The sequence below is a fragment of the Ruditapes philippinarum genome, unplaced genomic scaffold (genome assembly GCF_026571515.1).
Source record: "Ruditapes philippinarum isolate M1 unplaced genomic scaffold, ASM2657151v2 ctg5603_1_1_1_1, whole genome shotgun sequence".
In the NCBI taxonomy this organism is placed as follows: Eukaryota; Metazoa; Mollusca; class Bivalvia; order Venerida; family Veneridae; genus Ruditapes; species Ruditapes philippinarum.
In genome coordinates, this window is record NW_026861476.1 from 31,796 (window position 1) to 53,071 (window position 21,276).

Consider the following 21,276-nt stretch of genomic DNA (forward strand, 5'->3'; position numbering starts at 1 on the left):
GCTGAAGTTTTCTTCGTTTTAAATTGGAAAGGTATTAAGAACTGGCCAATAATGACGAAAATAGCCATAATTTTACTGGTTTCATCAGCAATTATATGCACATCAGCTCAAGATAAGAAGACAGGACAACACATGCAACACTTTGGGACAGGAGTTTCACTAAAAAGTGTAAAAGAGAGACTTCAGGTACAGCCTCTGCCAGTGCCAGGATTTGACGTGAATATGGTAAGTTTGATTATAGACTTATGTATTTATGACATTAGTAATTTAAACCTAATCAAAAGGGACAAGGGAAAAATAACTTGCGAGTAATTATAGTTTAATTGATTAACATTCTAAATAAATGATTGTTTTTGTCTTTGGAAGAAGAATTTTTTAATTAGATATAAGTCTTACGCACATTTTTCGTTTTTGTTCAAGATAATACACTACTTATATAGGGATGGTATATTATAACGAGCATTGTTTTGAACTGAACCGTTTTTTCACAGGAATATTGTCATTCTTATTATCTAAATAACAGCTGTGATTATTTTTTAAGTGGCTTGGACAATGGTTTCACCAATTCCAAAAAGCACCGTGCAGCTGGGCTATAGCTGAAGACTTTACCGACTATATCCAATTGATGTTACGAAAGGGTAATATACTGATAGGCCATGAATCAATAAGGTTAGTTTCAAGAAATGTAAAATTTATAATATGTTTGATAAATGTTGATTGTCAAATTTATCTTAATAAACTGTATGCCTTTAATGTTTCCATTCAATGTTATTTTTAGCTGAGAAAGATAGGTAAACTGATAAAAGTCAACGTATTTGTAAAGGAAGCTAAAGCCAAAGCATGGTCGCCAGAGCTTTTCGGGTTCGGTTGAAAAAAAAGAACAGTTTATATAAAAAAAGTACACGATCGCTCAAGAATTACATTTGAAAATGAACTGAGGTTAAACTTCTTAACACTACAATAAAGAAAAATGAAAGTTGACTTATAAAAACCAGCATGAATATTTACATCGATTCCATATCGAAAGAGGAGAACAGTAATTGATTAATTATTAAATTTTAATAACACAAAGATTTCGCATTGTTAAATCTAAATCGCTTAGTCGTGTAGAGATGCAAGCTGTTCTTGGTTCGAGTCTCAGGCGGAGCTCATATTTTTATTGTCAATGAATTGTTTGTTGCGCATAAAACAAACATAAAGTGGAACTAATGAACTATGTATATTATGTTTAAACTTCTTATATTAGTTATGATTAAGTATACTATCTCTTGTTATAGTAATCGACACATTTCCTAGTGTGCAGTAACTGCCATATTCTCCACATGAATTTGAGTAATACGAATTATTTCATGATATACATTTTTCGAGACAATTGTACTTCGCTTGAGACTTAAGCTACGAAACTCGTTATCTCGTCCGTACAAAGCTGCGGGTGGGGTTAAGGTGTTGAATGTTAAATAATGTAAACTAAAGGCAAAAGAACTCATTATTAAAAGTTATTTGCGTCATTAAGATGGCCCTCAAACTTAAGGGTTCCTCGCACGAATCTGATGACAAAATTGTAAATTCTGACGAATTTAGACCGGATACTATTGTACTATTTGCAGCAATAAATCTAGTTGTAAGTATACGAAAGGTAAACTTAGGAGAACTTTTTGTTACAAATACTTTCCAAAGTTTGGCGAGCTATTACCATTGTTAGTAACAGGGTATAGAAATGCATATAACACAACACACGTTGTAAGGATTGTGTATAACAAAACATTTCTTTAATTCTGCACACATTGTTCTGAGTCTGATTTGATTTGCTAATGAATGATTCCTATTGAATTTGTTGCTCTAAAACTGTTAGATGAGACCCAGCAAATATAATGCAAATAATTCATTATTTAAGCAATGTATATATTTTCATTTTAGCTAGGACAGTTGATCAGAAAAAAGCGTATTCCTTTATATAATTATCGAGAAAATACTGCTCTGATAAGAGCGTTCTGACAATGCTCAAACTACTTATGAAAATAAAATGTGCATGTAATAGTTACCTTTCGTAATGATTTGTTTGTAAGTATTTAAGTTCGTTTAAAAACATTCGTTGTCATTTGCTTTAATACCCCATGAACTTCGTACTAATATTGCTGCATTGAAACGGACTTTCATGATTAGCAAATTCTTAAATTAAAATTTTTAAACATTCTCAAAATTTTCTAGCGACAAAGGTGACAAGAATGAAAACATAAACATATTCATCAATAAGAATATTGCTTACAATATGTAACTATATAACGTTCTTATACTGATGGTAACGTTTTTTTTTTTATCTTTGCATGATCCAAAAATATGAAAACAGAAACAATTTGAACAAAAACGTTTAGTACCTGATCTCATTTCCGAATTATCTACTTTTTAGCTTCAAGCGTTTCTGTTAATATCACTTTTTAAAAACAATCAAAGTTTCAATATATTCAGTAAATATGTAGTTTTAAATCTACTATATGTACGCCACCTAACATACCATACGTAAATACATCCGCTAATGCGTTTTCATTATGTTCTTCGTTACAGAAATCGCAATGTTTGTAACACAATGACATCACTTAATACTGTGACAGGCACCGGACGATTTTATGGCAAAGACCTTATTGGTAAGCTCTTCTTGGCCGTTAACTGTCTTTTTAACCTAAAACTTTCGGTTATTTTAGGCTGTCCGTCATATGTTTTCCGGTATTAGCCGGACATGTAATTCTTACGGTATGTCACAAATCCACTTCGGCTTTTGCTTAAATCTTAAGTCGGGATAACAGGTTTACAGGTTTGTTGCAACTGTGAGAGTCGGTTCGTTCTTCTTTTTGAAGCTATATATTATCATCTGTTGCTTAAGGGTCATTGATTCCAATACATAATTGTGTTAGAAATTAAATACTGCCTACGCCAGTGCTATCGTTGTAAAAGATGTTATAACGTTCATTATATCTTCAATGTATGGCAGTTTGCCTGTCTCAATAAGTGTTGTCTGGTCCTTCTAGTTTAATCAATATATTATTTGATATTAAGAGAGTGTATCTTTTTTCTCAGTTACAGTACTTTTGTACCAATCTTGTGACAATAAAACCATTCCAGTTTTACAACAAAGTATGATAACCTTTTAGGAGACAATTGGTCGGGCAAGGTGAATATAGTAGCAACGGACTACATAGGGTATTCAATAGATTGGGGTTGCACAAAATGGTCTACGCTTGATCAAACGTGTGCTGATCCATGGCTGTATGTAAAAACTCGACAAATGAAGTTGTCTAAGGATGTCTTAGAAAGAATAGAATCTGCGCTTCAAAATATATTTGGAATTTCAATAAACGAGCTGAAAAGAATACCCAATGAGAGACGTGAGTTTTTATCATAAATTATTACCAAAGAAAGATCAATACGATTTAGTTGACATTAAAGTTAGAAATATATTTACCCATTCTTATTATTAATAAAATACTATCAATTTTGCAACCGATATATAGGTTAATATTCATATATATTCTTTTTTTTTCACCAGCTATAATCTGTAAGAAAAATAATGGTGGTTTTTTAATTTTATTCATTTTATTTTCTGGACATAACAGTTTAACGTCATAGGGTTATCAAAATAGTCGGAAAAAAACTTATACTATCAAGCATAAATCTTTAAATCCTTTTTCATTTGGATCTTATTTTTAATACAACGTTTTTATAGAAATGATGTTCTATTTTTTTATTTCTTCACAGCCTGTCCTATTGGCACGAAAAATGGATAATCTGGAAGGAAACCTAACTGCAAATACTAGGTTTTGCCAGTTTAGAATGAACAAGCACATTTCGTTCAGATATAAAGCAAATATAATAAAATTGCAATACAAAAATTTATAATTGTGTTACTTTTAAATACTTTTGATTTCGATACTGTTTATGTACAGCAACTTTTAGATAATGCCTTCGTTTGTTAAACCTTAATACAGTGTTAACGCATGTTTGCTAATTCTAAAGTTCTACAAAAGTAATTACTTATCCCTCGGTGTGTGAAACCGAAATATATATATTGGTTACCGCATGCATGCAAACATGTAATACTATATGATAATATGATAAACTTAAATAATGTATCATTTTTATGACTTTTGAAACATTGTCAATCACACATCTTATGCTTGAAGCTTCTTAACTAAAAACGTACTAGTATGTAACTGAATTAGTGCATTTATTCCATCTTGCTTTATGATATCGGGACTTTATGCTTCTTTCTATACTTCTTTATGACAATGAAAACCTGCGTTTTGCTGAATTCAATCATGCCTTATGATTACTGAATGCACTTTTATGTAACTGCAACCTTATGTGTTCCCTACTAAACCATCAAACTCATCAAAATTGCATCTTTTTTAAGGACAACGTATTATTTTTGGTGTTTAAAATAACATTCTTTGCTTGTTCTTGATATAACTATATGTAACATGGTAAGTTTCTGCCGGTTCCTTTAATTTGCTATAAATCTGCCACTTATATTGTCGACATTATGTCACAATAAATTATTAATTTTGATCAATAATTGGCTAATTTGATGTGTCTTAGCATTCATATGCTTCAATATATTCACTGATTACAAATATAATGCAATACATGATCACTGCGCATCGACAACGAAGATGATAACGATAGCGATATTATAGTCGCATGTGACAGTACGCACTAAGCAGTTGACAGTAAGCATAATGCGAGTTGCAATAATTTGTGTTCATATTATGACAGCAGGTGACGCTTTGTCGGTACATCCAGTTATTTTCCGGATGATCCCGTATTTTGGCAAACAAAGTTACGCCCCCATTATATAGGGGCGTATACAGAACAGTGTTAGTTGGGGACTGACATGTAAAAGGAAAATTTACTGAAAAACAAGAGAACACGATGCGACAGACGAAAAGTGCGTGTTTTTGAAGATTCATTCCGCCAGCATGTTGAAAAAATGTTATAGATGTCTCTTATAACTCATTCTACAAGTGGCAACTCACCTCTTATACAATTGTTTACACTTCTTTTTGAGCGTGTGTGATAGTCGTATGAGCAATAGTGAAATTGAATTTTAAGATATACTATGCTCAAACTTACGGTGGCACAGAGGTGACATGTGTGTGTTTTTTTTATTCATCTCGTGCGCACGAGATACTGTGTCGTGGCCATGGGTTACTAAGTCGTGGCCACGAGATAGTTAAGTCGTGGGGACGAGATAATATGTTGTGGCCTCGAGTTACTAAGTCATGGCCCCGAGATAATTAAGTCGTGGGAACGAGATAACTAAGTCGTGGCTACGAGATAAATAAGACGTTGGAACAAGTTACTATGTCGTGGCCACGAGAAAGTTTAGTCGTGACCACGAGAAAGTTAAGTCGTGCGAACGAGATAAATAACCAATTGAATTACACTATTTATATTAATTTTCCTAACAAGAACGCCCCTACTTCACCTGTCCGTAAAAGTGCCATTTATACAAGTTATTGATTGGTCAATGATTTAGCGTCATTGTGACCCCTGATTTCTGACCAAATTGCCTAAAAATTATTAGGTGTCATCTACTGATCTTTTTAGGTTATATAAACTACGGCTTATTCTTTCTAAATCATTCATCAGACAAGGATTTTACATGACCTCAAACATCCTTATAGGATATCTACTGTCCATGGGCAAGTCCCTACCCAATAAAATAAACCAGGACTAAGTCCCTCTCAAGTTATGGTATAAACAATATTAACAGGCCGTTGTACGTACAAAAAGACCAATTCTATCATAGAATTGTCCCAACAAAGGGCTATAACTTAGTCAAAATTAATGTCTGATTTAAGGGCCTTATGATCCTAAAGACATGTATCATGTTCAAAGTGAACACTTCAGTATTTTCAAAGATTAATGTTGCACGTAAATCTTTAAACAGAAGTTTAAAAAATCATGGTGTAATCTGATTGGTTAATTATCTCGTCTGCACGACTTAGTTATCGCGTTCCCACGACTTAAACGACTTAGTAACTCCGTGACATAGTATCTCGTGGCTACGATATTGTATCTCGTTCCCACGAGTTAACTATCTCGTGGCCACGACTAAGTAACTGGTGGCCACGACTTAGTACGGTACAAACTTGATATTTTTTTTTGTAAAATAAACTAAATATAATTTGGCTTCACACAAATATTGTGCTCTAAATCCTTTACACTGTAAGTGGGCAGTATGAATATACATGTATAGTGTTATTACAAAAAAATATATGGAAGTTTCTTTTAAAGACAGGCACAACGTTACTTGACCCGTAATAAGGAAAGCAGATTCCTATACATTATGTGTATGTGTTTTTATTTAAATAAAACATATTTAGTAAGAATTTTATAGATTTCAATAAATGTCTGTGATAAATATATATTTAAAATTGAAAGAAGCTGTCACTTTGGCATGTAAACTATTCAACATTAAATATGTTAGATTGTAGTCAGAAAAAACCTAAGTTACTTGCATAACATTAAAGTTTGGCATTGGTGTTGGTGGAAACTTTAACCTGTCTTTGAAGTTACCATAATAGACCGATGTTGGAACTTCTAGCCCGATTTCGTTTTTATGGCTTTTGACAAGGGTTACAACAAAGAAAGCTAAAGAACATGTAACTTTGAAAATCATTTTTCTGAAACGAGAATGAAAAAGAGTCAAGATAAAGATTAAGTTTTTAAATGAACTACACGTGTCCCATAAGATGAACAACTTTTTAAAAACCCGAATTCTGCGAAGTCTGATGTCTCTAAGGAAAATTCCATTTAAAATTCTAAAGAATGCAGCTGTTTTGTAATTTTATAATTAACTTAACAGGGGCATGAATAAGTTATCTATACAACCAGCAAATTGTTTACAAAGAAAAGACTACGAAGATTGTTTATGAATGCAACTAGGTCAATTTTCAGAAGTGCTTAATGCAGGCGTCACACTGTCCCGAGTTTGCCATCAGATGGACACACGAATAAGGAAATGTTCAAATTCTGATCTGATCGTAATAACATCGTGCCATTCGTGAGGGCATCTTTTGCCATCGTATGATCCCCGGCTGAATATTAAAAGCTCCGGCAGCAAGTTCGTGAGCGGTTCCAAAATCTTTGGCATGCCAAAGAATTGCCCGAAGACATTGCGAAGGTTCATTTTCGTGTTAAATTCGTATGTCAATTTTTCCCTTCGTAAGGCCGTCGTGAAGCCATCTCGTCAAATCGTGTAGTCTTCGTCTTTTCTTCGCGTGGTCATCCGTGCAATCTGGCATTTTTAGCCTCAAGAAGACAATACGAGGTAAACACGAAGATTCCCGATTGTCTTAAGAAGGGAACACGACTACGTGAAGCCCCCGCAATACCGTCGTGTCACCATCGTTTTTTGGTACGATGTCAATGAGATGGGACCACGATGAGGACGAAGAAAGCAATTTTCAATGGCTCAAGCGTTGCATGTTTATCATGGTGGACATATAAACGGCTAGACCATCTTCCTCATCAGTCACTCTTGCAAATCTCTACAGAGACGTCAAAAGCTTTCATTATTTGCAATTAATTTTCAATTATTTTCAGTTTATTTCCTGAAGAATTACATGCTTTGAGTCAACCGAGAAAAAGAAGGCAGCATCATTGCTACTTTTAAGACACCTTAGAAAACATAATGAGGCCCACAGGCCCACTTTGGGTGGTATGAAAAAGTTTTATCAAATATGATAGGAAAGGCAACGTTCAATGAACGCAACCCCCACACACCAAGCATCAAGAACCAAGTAGCACAAAAGTAACCGCCCCCCCCCCCCCAGAAAAACGGACAAGGAGCAAAGTAGAGGACAGATAGGCTTATCACTTAAATGATACATAAGACGAAATAATGGTAAACGACAAGGAAATCAAAGAAAACAAATCAATGATTGATATATTAAATAAATGAAACTAGGGTCAAAAGGGAAAATACTTACCGTATACGAGAAAACAACAAGGGGTGCCGACAAAAGTGTCACCAAAATAGCATGAAATAACAAAGACATGCATCTGAGGAACAAAGAGGGGCGCCGCCTTGGACCGATCAGCAGCATAGGCACTGCTGGGGAGTTTAAACCGGTTAATAGTGCACTAAACCTCACTCTTAGCCCACCATGTTCCCATAAACGAGACGATGTAAATAAAATGAATCCCTGCCAAGTAAATTTATAACAGTTGTTATGGTTTCAAAAGGTAAAATAAGTAAAACACCGAGGTGTTTATGTAGATACATATAAAGGTATACCCATATGACCATAACAAAAGTATTCAATACGTCTCCATCTAAATGTGGATAGTTTACTAAACCATAATCAAAGTCATCACTTTTATCATAGATTTTTGTGTGAATAGAATCATTTTTTGATAGTAATATGAAGAGCCAAAATAAAGCTTAAACGTAGGTTAATTAGCTCCCAATACTATCTACAACTGAAGTACTGAAATTTGCCGCGGTTAGCAGTGGATGGTATACCACCCGGAGGTGAAGGACACTTGACGCCTTCGTAACCACGTACGAAGGCATCGTACTCAAAATACGACGTCGGTTACCTATCCTGTGACCTTCCCGTGTCCTGCTGGTAAACTACAAAATTGCGTCTTTGGGGTGACTTCGTGTGTGTATCGGATGCGATCGCGTGACCTTCGGTTGGAATCGTGTGTGGCTCGGATGCGATCGCGTTACCTTCTGAAGGAATCGTACTTGTTTCGGCTGTTGAGAGACTGTCGACCAATTTCGGGGCTATCTTCGCACGAAATTAAAACTTTCATATTCGTATGCCCATCTGGTGTCAATTTCGGGACAGTGTGACACCTGCATATATATATAACAAACAGTGTTATTTCAATACTGCAAAGTATTCACCACTATGTGATATACAAAGTTTTAGTCTTTAAATTTTGTAATTTGCGTTAGCAATGTGTTTTAGAGCATTGTTTATAGGAAAAAGTTACAAAGGGCAAGATCTGACGAATAAATGAGGGCGCCCAACAACATTTTCCTGTTTCAGATATTCTCGTAGTACAATGGCCGCTTTGTGTGACGAAGCATTAAGAAACTGGCATCAAGGAGACCAGTTACTTGTCGACGGTTTTTTTTAATATTTCCTTAATTCATGAAGAACTATGCCTTTGTACAGATTTAACCTGTGGTATGTCAATTTGAATAGCAGGACCTTTATTGGAAAAGAAAATTATATACATGACCTTTTTGATGCTCATGGTGCATTTAGCTATCCAAGGTCTTTGGTTGCCCATTTTTTGTTATTTATCTTCAGCTTGGATTCATAAACGTGAACCCACGTCTCATCGCCAATCGCTTTCTGTATTTAGGGAACTGTTTCAACAATTGTTTGAGGCTTATAAAAGTTTTGCTCATTTGTAAAGAGATGGGGTATCATTCTGGCACTTAACCTACTCATTTTTAAATCACGTCTGAGGATTGTATGAGCGGTCCTACAGGGATACCAACGCATTAAGCTATATTACTAGTTGTAAATCTTGCATAAGTAGTAATCAAATCCTTTACTTTTTAAATCTTTTTTGCGAAGTTGCATTTTTCGAACGGCATTATGAGGTGCATCTTTTACTAAATCCACACCACTTTTAAATTTTTTAACCACTGTGTGACAGATGAACTAGAAAGTACATTGTTCACACAAACACGCGAATTTCAATAAATGTGTTAATCGCCTATGTAACAAGAATGCAGCGGTTATTGTTAATATTACCGTATGAGTATCAGTTGAGAGCTTAAATAGCCATCTATGCGATACATATACATAGTTCGTGACAAACGGGGTTAAAGCGAGATATTAGTCTAGTTGCATTTATCGTTACAGCCCTCGTATGCCCATTATCTACTTTGTACGTTATTGAAAAAGTAGTACCAAATGTTTTTCAAGTATATTTACACCGTTCAAAATATTTTAACTTTTGTGACAAAATCCATTTTTTAATTCCCTGTTACTATTTTTTATATAAAACATTTGCAATTTTTGTTATCAAAATCAAAGACAATGGTGAGAAAATAAGCAAGATTATTGAATTTCTCTAGCTAACATTTACGACTGGATTCATACACCGAAGTTTGCTAACCCGGCTGACTCAACTGATATTTAATTCTAAAAAAAATTATTCTCTTTACTTGAGATATGGAAACTGTTTGAAAAAGCAATAACTTGACAAACCAAGAGAATTCACAATGAAAATCCACATAAAATGAAGAATATAGTTTTTTTTGACATTAACTAAGGCATGGGACAAATTTTATCTTTTTTTTAATACTTTATCAATTTGCCCCAATATTTCAGAACTTTAGATATAATATATAACGCTAAAGGTTCACAATATATCATACTAGACTGCTTTAGTCCTTTAATGTTTTTCTTGTGCCTAAAAATGTCCCATCAAATGAAAACTGAACACCAGGATAGTCAAAGTAATCAACGATCGCAAGTATGTTTCCCTAAAATTCTAGGGGACTACTAATTTTACCCTTTTTTACAAAATTGAATAATATTATTTGTAGTATTTACTATCAAATCCATTGTATCACAGTAATCAGACATTGCGTTTTACGTTTTTCTTGCATTAGGAAAAGTAGGGGGGAGATTGATCGTTAGTCGGCATTCTTTTAAATGGCATGTAATGAATTATAAATCAAATCATTAATTAAACTTAAACTGCGTAGATTGTTTTATATCTACAGTATATGTAATTTATTGTTGTTGCATGTTGGAGAATAATAATGTTACCTTTTAATTTTACAAGGTAATTTACATTTAATTTTTTGATTTAACGGTTTTGAATTAACACTTGTTCTCACAACTGATAATAATGATCATTATAATAGTTTTTTTAACCATTATAGTAACATTAAAATAATAAATAAAATAAAATTTATTTTGTCATATTATTTTTTTTCATGTGTTTATTTTACAACTATTCTCAGAAATGATAAAATAATAATAATAAATAATTTTACACCATAATAATAATAATAATAATAATAATAATAATAATAATAATAATAATAATAGGGAAAACAACATGCAAAATATTTCGTACAATCTGTTATTCAAATTAGAATTTGAAAGATTTCAATCACGTTCTTACAACAAAGTGTTTTACCAACAAATACGCATGGAATATCTTTTGATAAACTGAATTATAATTGAAAATAACAAAGGTACTTAATGTGTGAACTCTAACTCTAACGTTGTTTCCGGAATTTTTTTTGGAGATACATTTGTGTGACAAATTGTGCCCTTTGAAATCCCTTTGGGTGATATTTGAAATTAGATCAAGACATTAACGAGTGTTCCATTTATTAAGTTTTGACATTTATTCAATATATCTAAAAGTTATTTTGTTTGCTTCCTTAAAAAGAGGCATGCGAGGTATTTTGAAGCTTTCGGAGATATGCTTAATAATTTAAATTTCGGGAAAGTAAGAATTTCTGGTTGGTCGAAGTGCATTTGCGACCAATAGCAACATATTGACTATTTTCGCCAGTCTCCGGATAAGCATTAATTGGGAATAATAAGCGATGTGTCCAAAGTTAAAGAAGCAGCAAAGTATTGTTGCACGTTTCACTGGGGAATATAGCAATTGCAATATCGAATTATCAATATTAAAATCTGGAAATCAGTGATCCCCTGGAAGCAATAAATAATTGTTGTTGTTCGGCATATTTTTCTTGTTATATATATTTAAGAAATAATATATCCCAAACTATGATTTTGTCGCTCAATAAAATCACTGTTTGGAGTTCGGATACGAGGAATTATATCGAGAGGGCGATAAAATCACCATTTCATAGTAACACACACTTTTGGTTCTTCTAATTATACTTGCAAGAGTAATTATTTTTTTTAATATTTCATAAGGCAAAATTGAATGGTACGAAACGATTTGCGTACGCATGTTTGACAGCAAAACATGTATCAGGCGTCATCAAAGTGTACCTTTTAGTGAGGGATAATTTGCGTTTGTTAATAAACGTTAACTGCATTTTCTCGATGTTATGAACATAAAATGCTTATAAAATGATAATGAATACGACAAATTAAGTATTTGATTGCATTAAAAAGGCATTTAGTTAAACATTTCTAGACTTCAAAACAATGCATATCAATTCAAAATATTCGTACCAGCAATTCCATCTATTACCTAGCTAAGCTTAGTTTACTTAATTATGTTTTTACCGAAGGAAACCAAGAGAACTTAACAAAGCTTAAAAAAATAAAATAACAATTGAATGGGCTTACTTAACTTGTTGAATTGTATTTTATGTATAGATTATAGGCAATAATACAAAAATCAATTAACGTGCTAAATGATTATGAAAAATAATAGAAATAATTACATTTACACAAAAAAAACAACAAAAAAAAAACAAACAAAAAAAAACAGGAAAATATCTGAAACTCCTTTTAAACTGCATGATACATATAGTATATTTTAATATAAAAATAATATTCAACATGATCTGTCTTGCACTGATTTTTTTAATTAAACTCGGTTCATAGTTTTGGTACTGTAACACGTGAACTTCGAACATGTACGTGTTTTGTATTTATAAATAACCTCAATTGCGTTTATTAGTCTAACCTGTTTAAAATTAAAGATGTTAATTGCTACAAATAAAAATCATAAACAAAAATCACCTGAACAGTTAATTTAAACAATAAACTTCTAAAAAGTAATCATTTTAAATTGTCGATAAATCAAGAATAAATTAATGAGTTTCGTCAGCTTTGTAAATACTTTCATTACTTTCAAAGAAATCCAAAAAAATGCCAATGATGCAAATGAATTTCAAACATGTACGTGCTTTGCATTTATAAATTTAAATAGATAGCTGTTGTACAGTTTGCTTCAATGTAAAAGAAAAACTATTAGAAGCTGTCAGAACCTTAATTCATTTTGCTTTTTAGCTCACGGTGTGCTTTTAGGATCGTTAAATGTCCGTCGTCCGTCGTTTGTCGTCCGTCCACACTTGTTTGTTAACACTCGAGCGGTCACATTTTTGCCTCAATCATCATCAAACTTTCTCAGCTCGAATGAGTTCGAACATGTGTCATCTCGGATAAAAAAACTTGGTCACAGGAGCTAAGACAAAATCCTTGTAAACACTCTAGTGGTCACATTTTTGACTCAATCGTCATCAAACTTGGTCCGAATGCATGTTTATGAAATCGCTCGGGTGAGTTCGAAAATGGGTCATCTAGGAAGAAAACCTAGGTCACAGGAGGTAAAAATAGAAAAATCTTGTTAACACTCTAGTGGCTACTGTTTTGACCAAAATATCCTGGAATTGGTCTAAAAGTTTGTTTTGATGATTTCTAGGTCAAGTTCGAATATGGGTCACCTGGGTCAAAAAGGAGGTCACATCGCCCAAATATTGAAAAATATTGTTTACACTCTGGTGGTTACATTTTTGACTCAATTGTCAACAAACTTAGTCAGGATGCTTGTCTATATAATTGATCGGATTAGTTTGAAAATGGGTCATCTTGGATGAAAAACTAAGTCACAGGAGCTAAAAATAGAAAAATCTTTTTAACACTCTAGTGGCTACTGTTTTGATAAAAATATCCTTGACATTGGTCGGAAAGTTTGTTTTGATGATTTCAAGTCAAATTTGAATATGAATCACCTAGGGGCCAAAAACAAGGTCACACCGCCCAAATATGGAAAAACCTTGTAGTCATGTTTATTCACTCAATTGTCATCAAACTTAATCAGGATGCTTGTCTAGGTAGTTGCTTGCATAAGTTCGAAAATGAGTCATTTCGGATGAAAAACTAGGTCACAGGAGCTAAAAATAGAAAAAATATTGTTAACACTCTAGTGGCTACTCTTTTGATCCTAATATCCTGGAAATTGGTCTGAAAGTTTGTTTAAATGATTTCTAGGTCAAGTTTGAGTATGGGTCACCTGGGATTAAAAACTAGGTTACACTTCTCAAATATGGCAAATCCTTGTTAACACTCTAGTGATCACATTTTTGACATACATGTCTTGAAACTTGGTCAGAATGCGTGTCTAGGTAATTGCGAGGATGAGTTTGATGGGTCAGGTGAGCGATCTAGGGCTATCTTGGTTCTCTTGTTATATTTGTGCTGTAGAGTTTTAAAAAACCTTGTAAGGAACGTTGGATGATTTTACCGATATTTTCTTATTTGACACATGCAATTTATTACAAATTTATTTTTCTTGTTCACATTTTGGTTTACTTTATTTTTGAAGAATAAAATTTAGTCTTTCAGGGTTTGTTTAATAATTAAAGATACTCTAGGCTTTTCAAACATATATCCGTTTATATAATATAAATTGATTTTTTGATATTATCTTATTTCGATTTTCCATATTAGAGTATAATAACTTGAGTCAATCTAATTAAACAGTTATAGTTGTTTATAGCGTATTTTATAAAAAAAAATGTTATATAAAGCTTAAATATAAAGCTTAGATTTCTTCCCGTTGTTACTGATGTGTTTAATATATTTTTCAGGAAACTTAGTCAGGATGCTTGTCTATGTAATTGATCGGATGAGTTTGAACATGGGTAATCTCGGATGAAAAACTAAGTCACAGGAGCTAAAAATAGAAAAATCTTTTTAACACTCTAGTGGCTACTGTTTTGATAAAAATATCCTGGACATTGGTCGGAAAGTTTGTTTTGATGATTTCAAGTCTAATTTGAATATGAATCACCTAGGGGCCAAAAACAAGGTCACACCGCCCAAATATGGAAAAACCTTGTGATCATGTTTATTCACTCAATTGTCATCAAACTTAATCAGGATGCTTGTCTAGGTAGTTGCTTGCATAACCGTGTAAAGACCCACGGAATGTATTTTACTTGTCGTTATTTCATATAACTTCACTATCATATAATATCAAACTCGCATCTTGAACTTTTTCATTTATAATCATGGTGACAATTCTGTAGACAAAAAAAACATATTTACTTATGGCGTACACACACTTGAGAGGGACACGAGTACATTTAACAAGCTGATCATGCAAGGAGCAGCCAAGCAGCAACACGCCATCATTTTCTTGCCTTGATCGTGTAAAGACCAGTCAAGCAGCAACACGCCAGAATTTTCTCGCCTTGATCGTGTAAAGACCAGCCAAGTAGCAACACGCAAGAATTTCCTTACCAGAAAATCAATGCAATGTGTCATCAATTTGAGAACTAGCGTAAAAAAAGACCGAAAGCAGAACGCATACTAGCACAGCTTCTTTCTAAATGGTTTCAAGACGTATATTAAGTGTGTTAAGAGGCACATAAAAAGAAATAAGTATGCTAGACAAAGAAAAAGATAACTTGATAATGTGATATCTGAAAGGTAAAATCAATGGTGTTCTACGCGGGTTGTTTATTTTCTTTATGTATTCATCTGTTGTTATTAAACTGTCTGGAAGATGTTTATTCAGCTCTACATGGCTGTTTCATATTCCTTTTTCAACTTATTTACCAGCTTTGTTTGTTTCACTAATTCTATGAAACGAGTAATTAACATAGAGACAAAACGTTTTGATTACCCCTCGTAAAACGAGACTACTTAAAGACATGTTTAGATAGTTTATGCTCATATCAGTTTAAGTTCTCTTCGTTTTAAAGTGAAAAGGAATTTAGAGCTGGCCAAAAATGATGAAAATAACCATAATTTTACTGGTTTCATCAGCAATTATATGCACATCAGCTCAAGATAAGAATACAGGACAACACATAAAACCCTTTGCGACAGGAGTTTCACTTAAAAGTGTTAAAGAGAAACTTAAGTTACAGCCTCTGCCAGTGCCGGGATTTGAAGTGAATATGGTAAGTTTGATTATAGACTTATGTTTTTATGACATGAGTAATTTAGACCAAATTAAAAAGGGCAAGAGAAAAAACACTTGCGAGTAATTATAGTTTAATGGATTAACATTCAAAGTAAATGATTGTTTATGCCATTGGAAGAATAATTTTTGAATTAGATAAAAGTCTTATGCACCTTTTTAGTTTTTGTTCAAGATAATACTCTACTTATATAGGCATGGTATATTATAACGAGCATTTTTTAACTGAACCGTTTCTTTTTCCACAGGAAAATTGTCATTCTTGTTATCTAAATAACAGCTGTGATTACTTTTTAAGTGGCTTGGCCAATGGTTTCAACAATTCCAAAAAGCACCGTGCAGCTGGGCTATAGCTGAAGACTTTACCGACTATATCCAATTGCTTTTACGAAAGGGTAATATATTGATGAACCATGAATCAATGAGGTTAGTTTCAAGAAATGCAAAATTTATAATATGTTTGATAAATTTCAGTGCATAATAAAATGTTGTTGATTGTCATAACGTTTTTAACGTTAGTAAATTTATCTTAATAAACTGTATGCCTTAAATGTTTCCATTCAAGGTTATTTTTAGCTGACAAAGACGGGTAAACTGATAAAAGTCAACGTATTTGTAAAAGAAGCTAAAATAATTATCTATATTAAACAACCTATGTTAATCGCGATTTAGCCATTCAAAAAGAAATTGTACTCGGTGACAGAAAAAAGATAGATAAGAACGGATGTAATTCCACGAAAGAAATAAAATCTTTTTAATTTTCTCGTAGTATTACTGCGGACGTAGTTGATTTTGCGACAGTACGTAAAGAGTTTGCACGATCTGATTTTAATTGAAATTACAACCGTTCAACGTTAGTTGTAGAAAAAACAAAGCGAAAGCTTGGTCACCAGAGCTTGTTGGGTTCGGTTGAAAAAAACGAATAGTTGATATGAAAAAGTACACGATCGCTCAAGAATTACATTCGAAAATGAACTGAGATAAAACTTCTAAACACTCTACAATAAAGAAAAATGAAAGTTAACCTATAAAAACCAGCATGGATATTTACATCGATTTCAAATCGAAAGAGGAGAACAGTAATTGATTAATTATTATAGTTTAATTACACAAAGATTTCGCATTGTTTAATCTAAATCGCTTAGTTGTGTAGAGATGCAAGCTGTTCTTGGTTCGAGTCTCAGGCGGAGCTCATATTTTTATTATCAATGAATTGTTTGTTCGGTTAAAACAAAAATAAAGTAGAACTAATGAACTTATGTTTATATTAGCTATAATTAAGTACATGTGTATACTATCTCTTGTTATAGTAATCGACACATTTCCTAGTGTGTATTAACTGCCCATCTTTTCCCACATGAATTAGAGTAATACGAATTATTTCATGATATACATTTTTTCGAGACATTTGTACTTCGCCGGAGACTTAAGCTTAGAAACTCGTGATCTCGTCCGTACAAAGCTGCAGGGGGGGGGGGGGTTAAGGTGTTGAATGTTAAGTAATGTAACACCCCAGTTACACAGAGCCATCGGTGATTGATCGGTAGTTTTTTTAGCCAAATTATGGAGTGAACCGATGACAACGTATTTAACACCGATATCACCTTTTGGTCACCTGTTTTCCACTTATCAACTACTATTGGGGAAAGATAGTTTCATAGGTGAAAAATTACCGATTGGGATTTTTAAACATGTTTGAAATTCTCGATCGGTGAAAATATTTTAACAAATAACCGACAGCAACCTATATCAAGAGATATGCAAGCACTTAATCACCGATATCGCCGATCGGACAATGATAACCAAATATGAATCACCGGCCATATCTGACGGAAAATGTTTAACCACTGATGACTAGCTATCAAACACCGATTAATCAGCGTTACGCACGATTTATCTCCGATTTAAGAACGATAAAAAACGATAGTATTTCAGCATTTTTATCACCGACCCAACCCCGTTTGAGTTTGCTTTCTGTCACCGATGGCCGTTTACGCAGAAAACCAGAAATTAAATCACGCATGACAACCGATCATAACAGCGAGTAAATGTAAAATTGAATGACCGATTGGCGACCGACCGTCTGTGTAACTGGCCCCTTATTTTTGTGATTCAGAAGACCCTCAAACTTAAGGGGTCCTCGCACGAATCTGATAAAAATAGTAAATTCTGTTGAATGTAGACCGGAAACTATTGTAATATTTGCAACGATAGTTGTAGTTGTAAGTATACGAAAGGTAAACTTAAGAGAACTATTTGTTACAAATATTTTCCAAAGTGTGACGAGCTTTTAGCATTGTTAGTCACAAGGTAGAAATGCATATAACACAACAAACGATGTAAGGATTGTGTATAACAAAACATTTTGTTTAATTCTACACACATTATTCTAAGTCTGATTTGATTTGCTTATGACTGATTCCTATTAAATTTGTTGCTCTAAAACTGTTAGATGAGTCACAGCAGAGATAATTCAAATAAATTATTATTTAGCAATGTACATATTTTAATTTAAGCTAAGACAGTTGATCAGAAAAAAGCCTATTCCTTTAAATAAATATCATGAAAATACTACAGATCTGATAAGAGCGTTCTGACAATGCTCAATGTACTTATAAAATTAGAATTTGCATGCTAAAGTTACCTTTCGTAATGATTTGTCTGCAAGTGTATGCCGTTGGTTTATAAACGTTAAACATTCGTTGCCATTGCTTTAATACCTCATGAACTTCGTACGAATATTGCTGCTATTGAAACGGCCTTTCATGATAAGCAAATTCTTTAAATTAAAATTTTTCAACATACTAAAAATTTTCTAGTGACAAAGATGACAAGAAGGAAAACAGAAACATATTCATCAATAAGAATATTGCTTACAATATGTCACTATATAACGTTCTTATACTGATGGTAACGATCTTTTTGTATCTTGCATAATCCAAAGTATGAAAACAGAAACAATTTGAACAAAAACTTTGAGTACCTGATCTCATTTTCGAATTATCTACTTTATTTTTGGCTTTAAGCGTTTATGTTAATATCACGTTTTAAGATCAATCAAAGTTTCAATATTTTCAGTAAATATGTAGTTTTAAATCTGCTATATGTACGCCACCAAACATACCACACGTCAATACACCCGCAAATGCGTTTGCATTATATTCTTCGTTACAGAAATCGCAATGTTTGCAACACAATGACATCACTTTATACTGTAACAGGCACCGGACGATTTTATGGCGAAGACCTTATTGGTAAGCTCTTCTTGGCCGTTAACTGTCTTTTTAACCTAAAACTTTCGGTTATTTCAGGCTGTCCGATATTAGCCGGACATGTAATTCTTACGGTATGTCACAAATCCACTTTGGCTTTTGCTTAAATCTTAGTCGGGATAACAGGTTTACAGGTTTTTGCATCTGTGAGAGTCGGTTCTTTCTTCTTTTTGAAGCTATATATTATCATCTGTTGCTTAAGGGTCATTGATTCCAATACATAATTGTGTTAGAAATTGAATACTGCTTATGTCAGTGTTGTCGTTGTAAAAGATTTTACAACGTTCATTATATCTTCAATGTATGGCAGTTTGCCTGTCTCAGTAAGTGATGTCTGGTCCTTCTGGTTTAATCAATATATTATTTAATATGAAGGGAATGTATCTTTTTCTCCAGTTACAGTAGTTTTGTACCGATCTTGTGACTATAAACCATTCCAGTTTTACAACAAAGTATGATGACCTTTCAGGTGACAATTGGTCGGGCAAGGTGAATATAGTAGCAACGGACTACATAGGGTTTTCAATAGATTGGGGTTGCACAAAATGGTCTACGCTTGATCAAACGTGTGCTGATCCATGGCTGTATGTAAAAACTCGACAAATGAAGTTGTCTAAGGATGTCTTAGAAAGGATAGAATCTGCACTTCAAAATATATTTGGAATTTCAATAAACGAGCTTAAAAGAATACCCCATGGGAAACGTGAGTTTTTATCATAAATTATTACCAAAGAAAGAACAAAACGATTAAGTTGACATTAAAGTTAGAAAAATATTTACCCTTTCCAAATATTAATAAAATACTATCAATTTTGCAACCGATATATAGGTTAATATTTATATATATTCTTTTTTATCACCAGCCATAATCTGTAAGAAAAATAATGTTGTTTTGCTTATTTTCATTCATTTTATTTTCTGGGCATAACTGTTTAACGTAATAGGGTTATCAAAATAGTCGGAAAAAACTTATACTATCAAGCATAAATCTTTAAATCCTTTTCCATTTGGATCTAATTTTTAATACAACGTTTTTTATAGAAATGATATTCTATTTTTGATTTATTCACAGCCTGTCCTATTGGCACGAAACATGGATAATCTAGAGGGAAACCTAACTGCAAAGACTAGGTATTGCCAGTTTAGAATATACAAGCACATTTCGTTCAGATATAAAGCAAATATAATAAAATTGCAATACAAAAACTTATAATTGTGTTACTTTAAATACTTTTGATTTTGATACTGTTTTTAACCAGAACTTTTTAAGTTGTGGCTTCGTCTGTTAAACCTTAATACAGTGTTAACGCATTTTTGCTAATTTTCTCATGTTCTACAAAAGTAATTACTTATCCCTCGGTGTATCTATCTTCAAATAAAAAAATGAAACCGAAAATATATATAATGGTTACCGCATGCTTGTTGTTTGTTTCATTTTACGCCTTTTGCCTACAGTATTTCAGTAATATAGGCGGGTAGTTTCCTAACCATCGTTCCTGGAGAGTTACACCAGTACTAGACTACCTTCCTCCCCATGCATGCAAACATTTAAATGATAATATGATAAACTTTTATAATGTATCATTTTTATGACTTTTGAAACATTGCAAATCAGACTATTTGAAAACTTACTATCTTTTCATTGTAATTCACGTTATGTATATCATATGATTTTTACCAATTAAAACACATTTGTGTTCTCGTATTGCTTTTTTATATTCTATTACACATGAAAATCTCTTTAGGATCAATGTTTATTCGAACAGGTTTGTATATTTGAATAGTGCAAACCATATGTCTTAATTTTTCAACGTCCCATTTATAAAAAAGAACATTGCTGATATGTTAGTATGTTCATGTATTTGCAAGTAAAAATGTTACGTTATATATAACGTAATTCCCTTTGGATAGCGGGAAATGACTGATCATTTTTAGTTTGAAGTAGAGGTTTGCTACATTTTACTATTCATATAAGGTTTTTTGGCAATAAATGGTTGTCGTCCGCTTTTGTATCATTCAGGTTTTGAAAAAGCTGATAAGATACACAATGCAATATCTAAATGTTCATAAAATGATATTAAATGAATGATGATGC

General features: G+C 32.9%; 1 protein-coding gene across 3 annotated transcripts; it reads left to right on the forward strand.

Annotated features, from left to right (window-relative positions):
- LOC132715735 (uncharacterized) lies at positions 1 to 20,795 on the forward strand. Of its 3 annotated transcripts, none has more exons than XM_060698798.1 (5): positions 1 to 225; positions 542 to 669; positions 2,563 to 2,642; positions 3,147 to 3,380; positions 20,254 to 20,612. In XM_060698798.1, exons 1-5 carry the CDS (start codon positions 52 to 54, stop codon positions 20,280 to 20,282), a joined length of 645 nt encoding a protein of 214 aa, XP_060554781.1. In that variant the 5' UTR covers positions 1 to 51; the 3' UTR covers positions 20,283 to 20,612. The 3 variants fall into 3 exon arrangements, with proteins under 3 accessions (XP_060554781.1, XP_060554780.1, XP_060554782.1); XM_060698797.1 differs by lacking the exon at positions 20,254 to 20,612 and adding an exon at positions 3,751 to 4,090; XM_060698799.1 differs by lacking the exons at positions 1 to 225; positions 542 to 669; positions 2,563 to 2,642; positions 3,147 to 3,380 and adding exons at positions 13,983 to 15,889; positions 16,208 to 16,335; positions 19,084 to 19,163; positions 19,651 to 19,884 and having other exon boundaries at positions 20,254 to 20,795.
- The last annotated feature ends 481 nt before the right edge of the window (positions 20,796 to 21,276 follow it).

Excerpts from the sequence above, each read along its gene's own strand:
- LOC132715735 (XM_060698798.1), top strand. The coding sequence starts at position 52 with ATGACGAAAATAGCCATAATTTTACTGGTTTCATCAGCAATTATATGC. Across the intron at positions 226-541 it reads CAGGATTTGACGTGAATATG|TGGCTTGGACAATGGTTTCA; the intron begins GTAAGTTTGATT and ends TTATTTTTTAAG. Across the intron at positions 3,381-20,253 it reads AAGAATACCCAATGAGAGAC|CCTGTCCTATTGGCACGAAA; the intron begins GTGAGTTTTTAT and ends ATTTATTCACAG.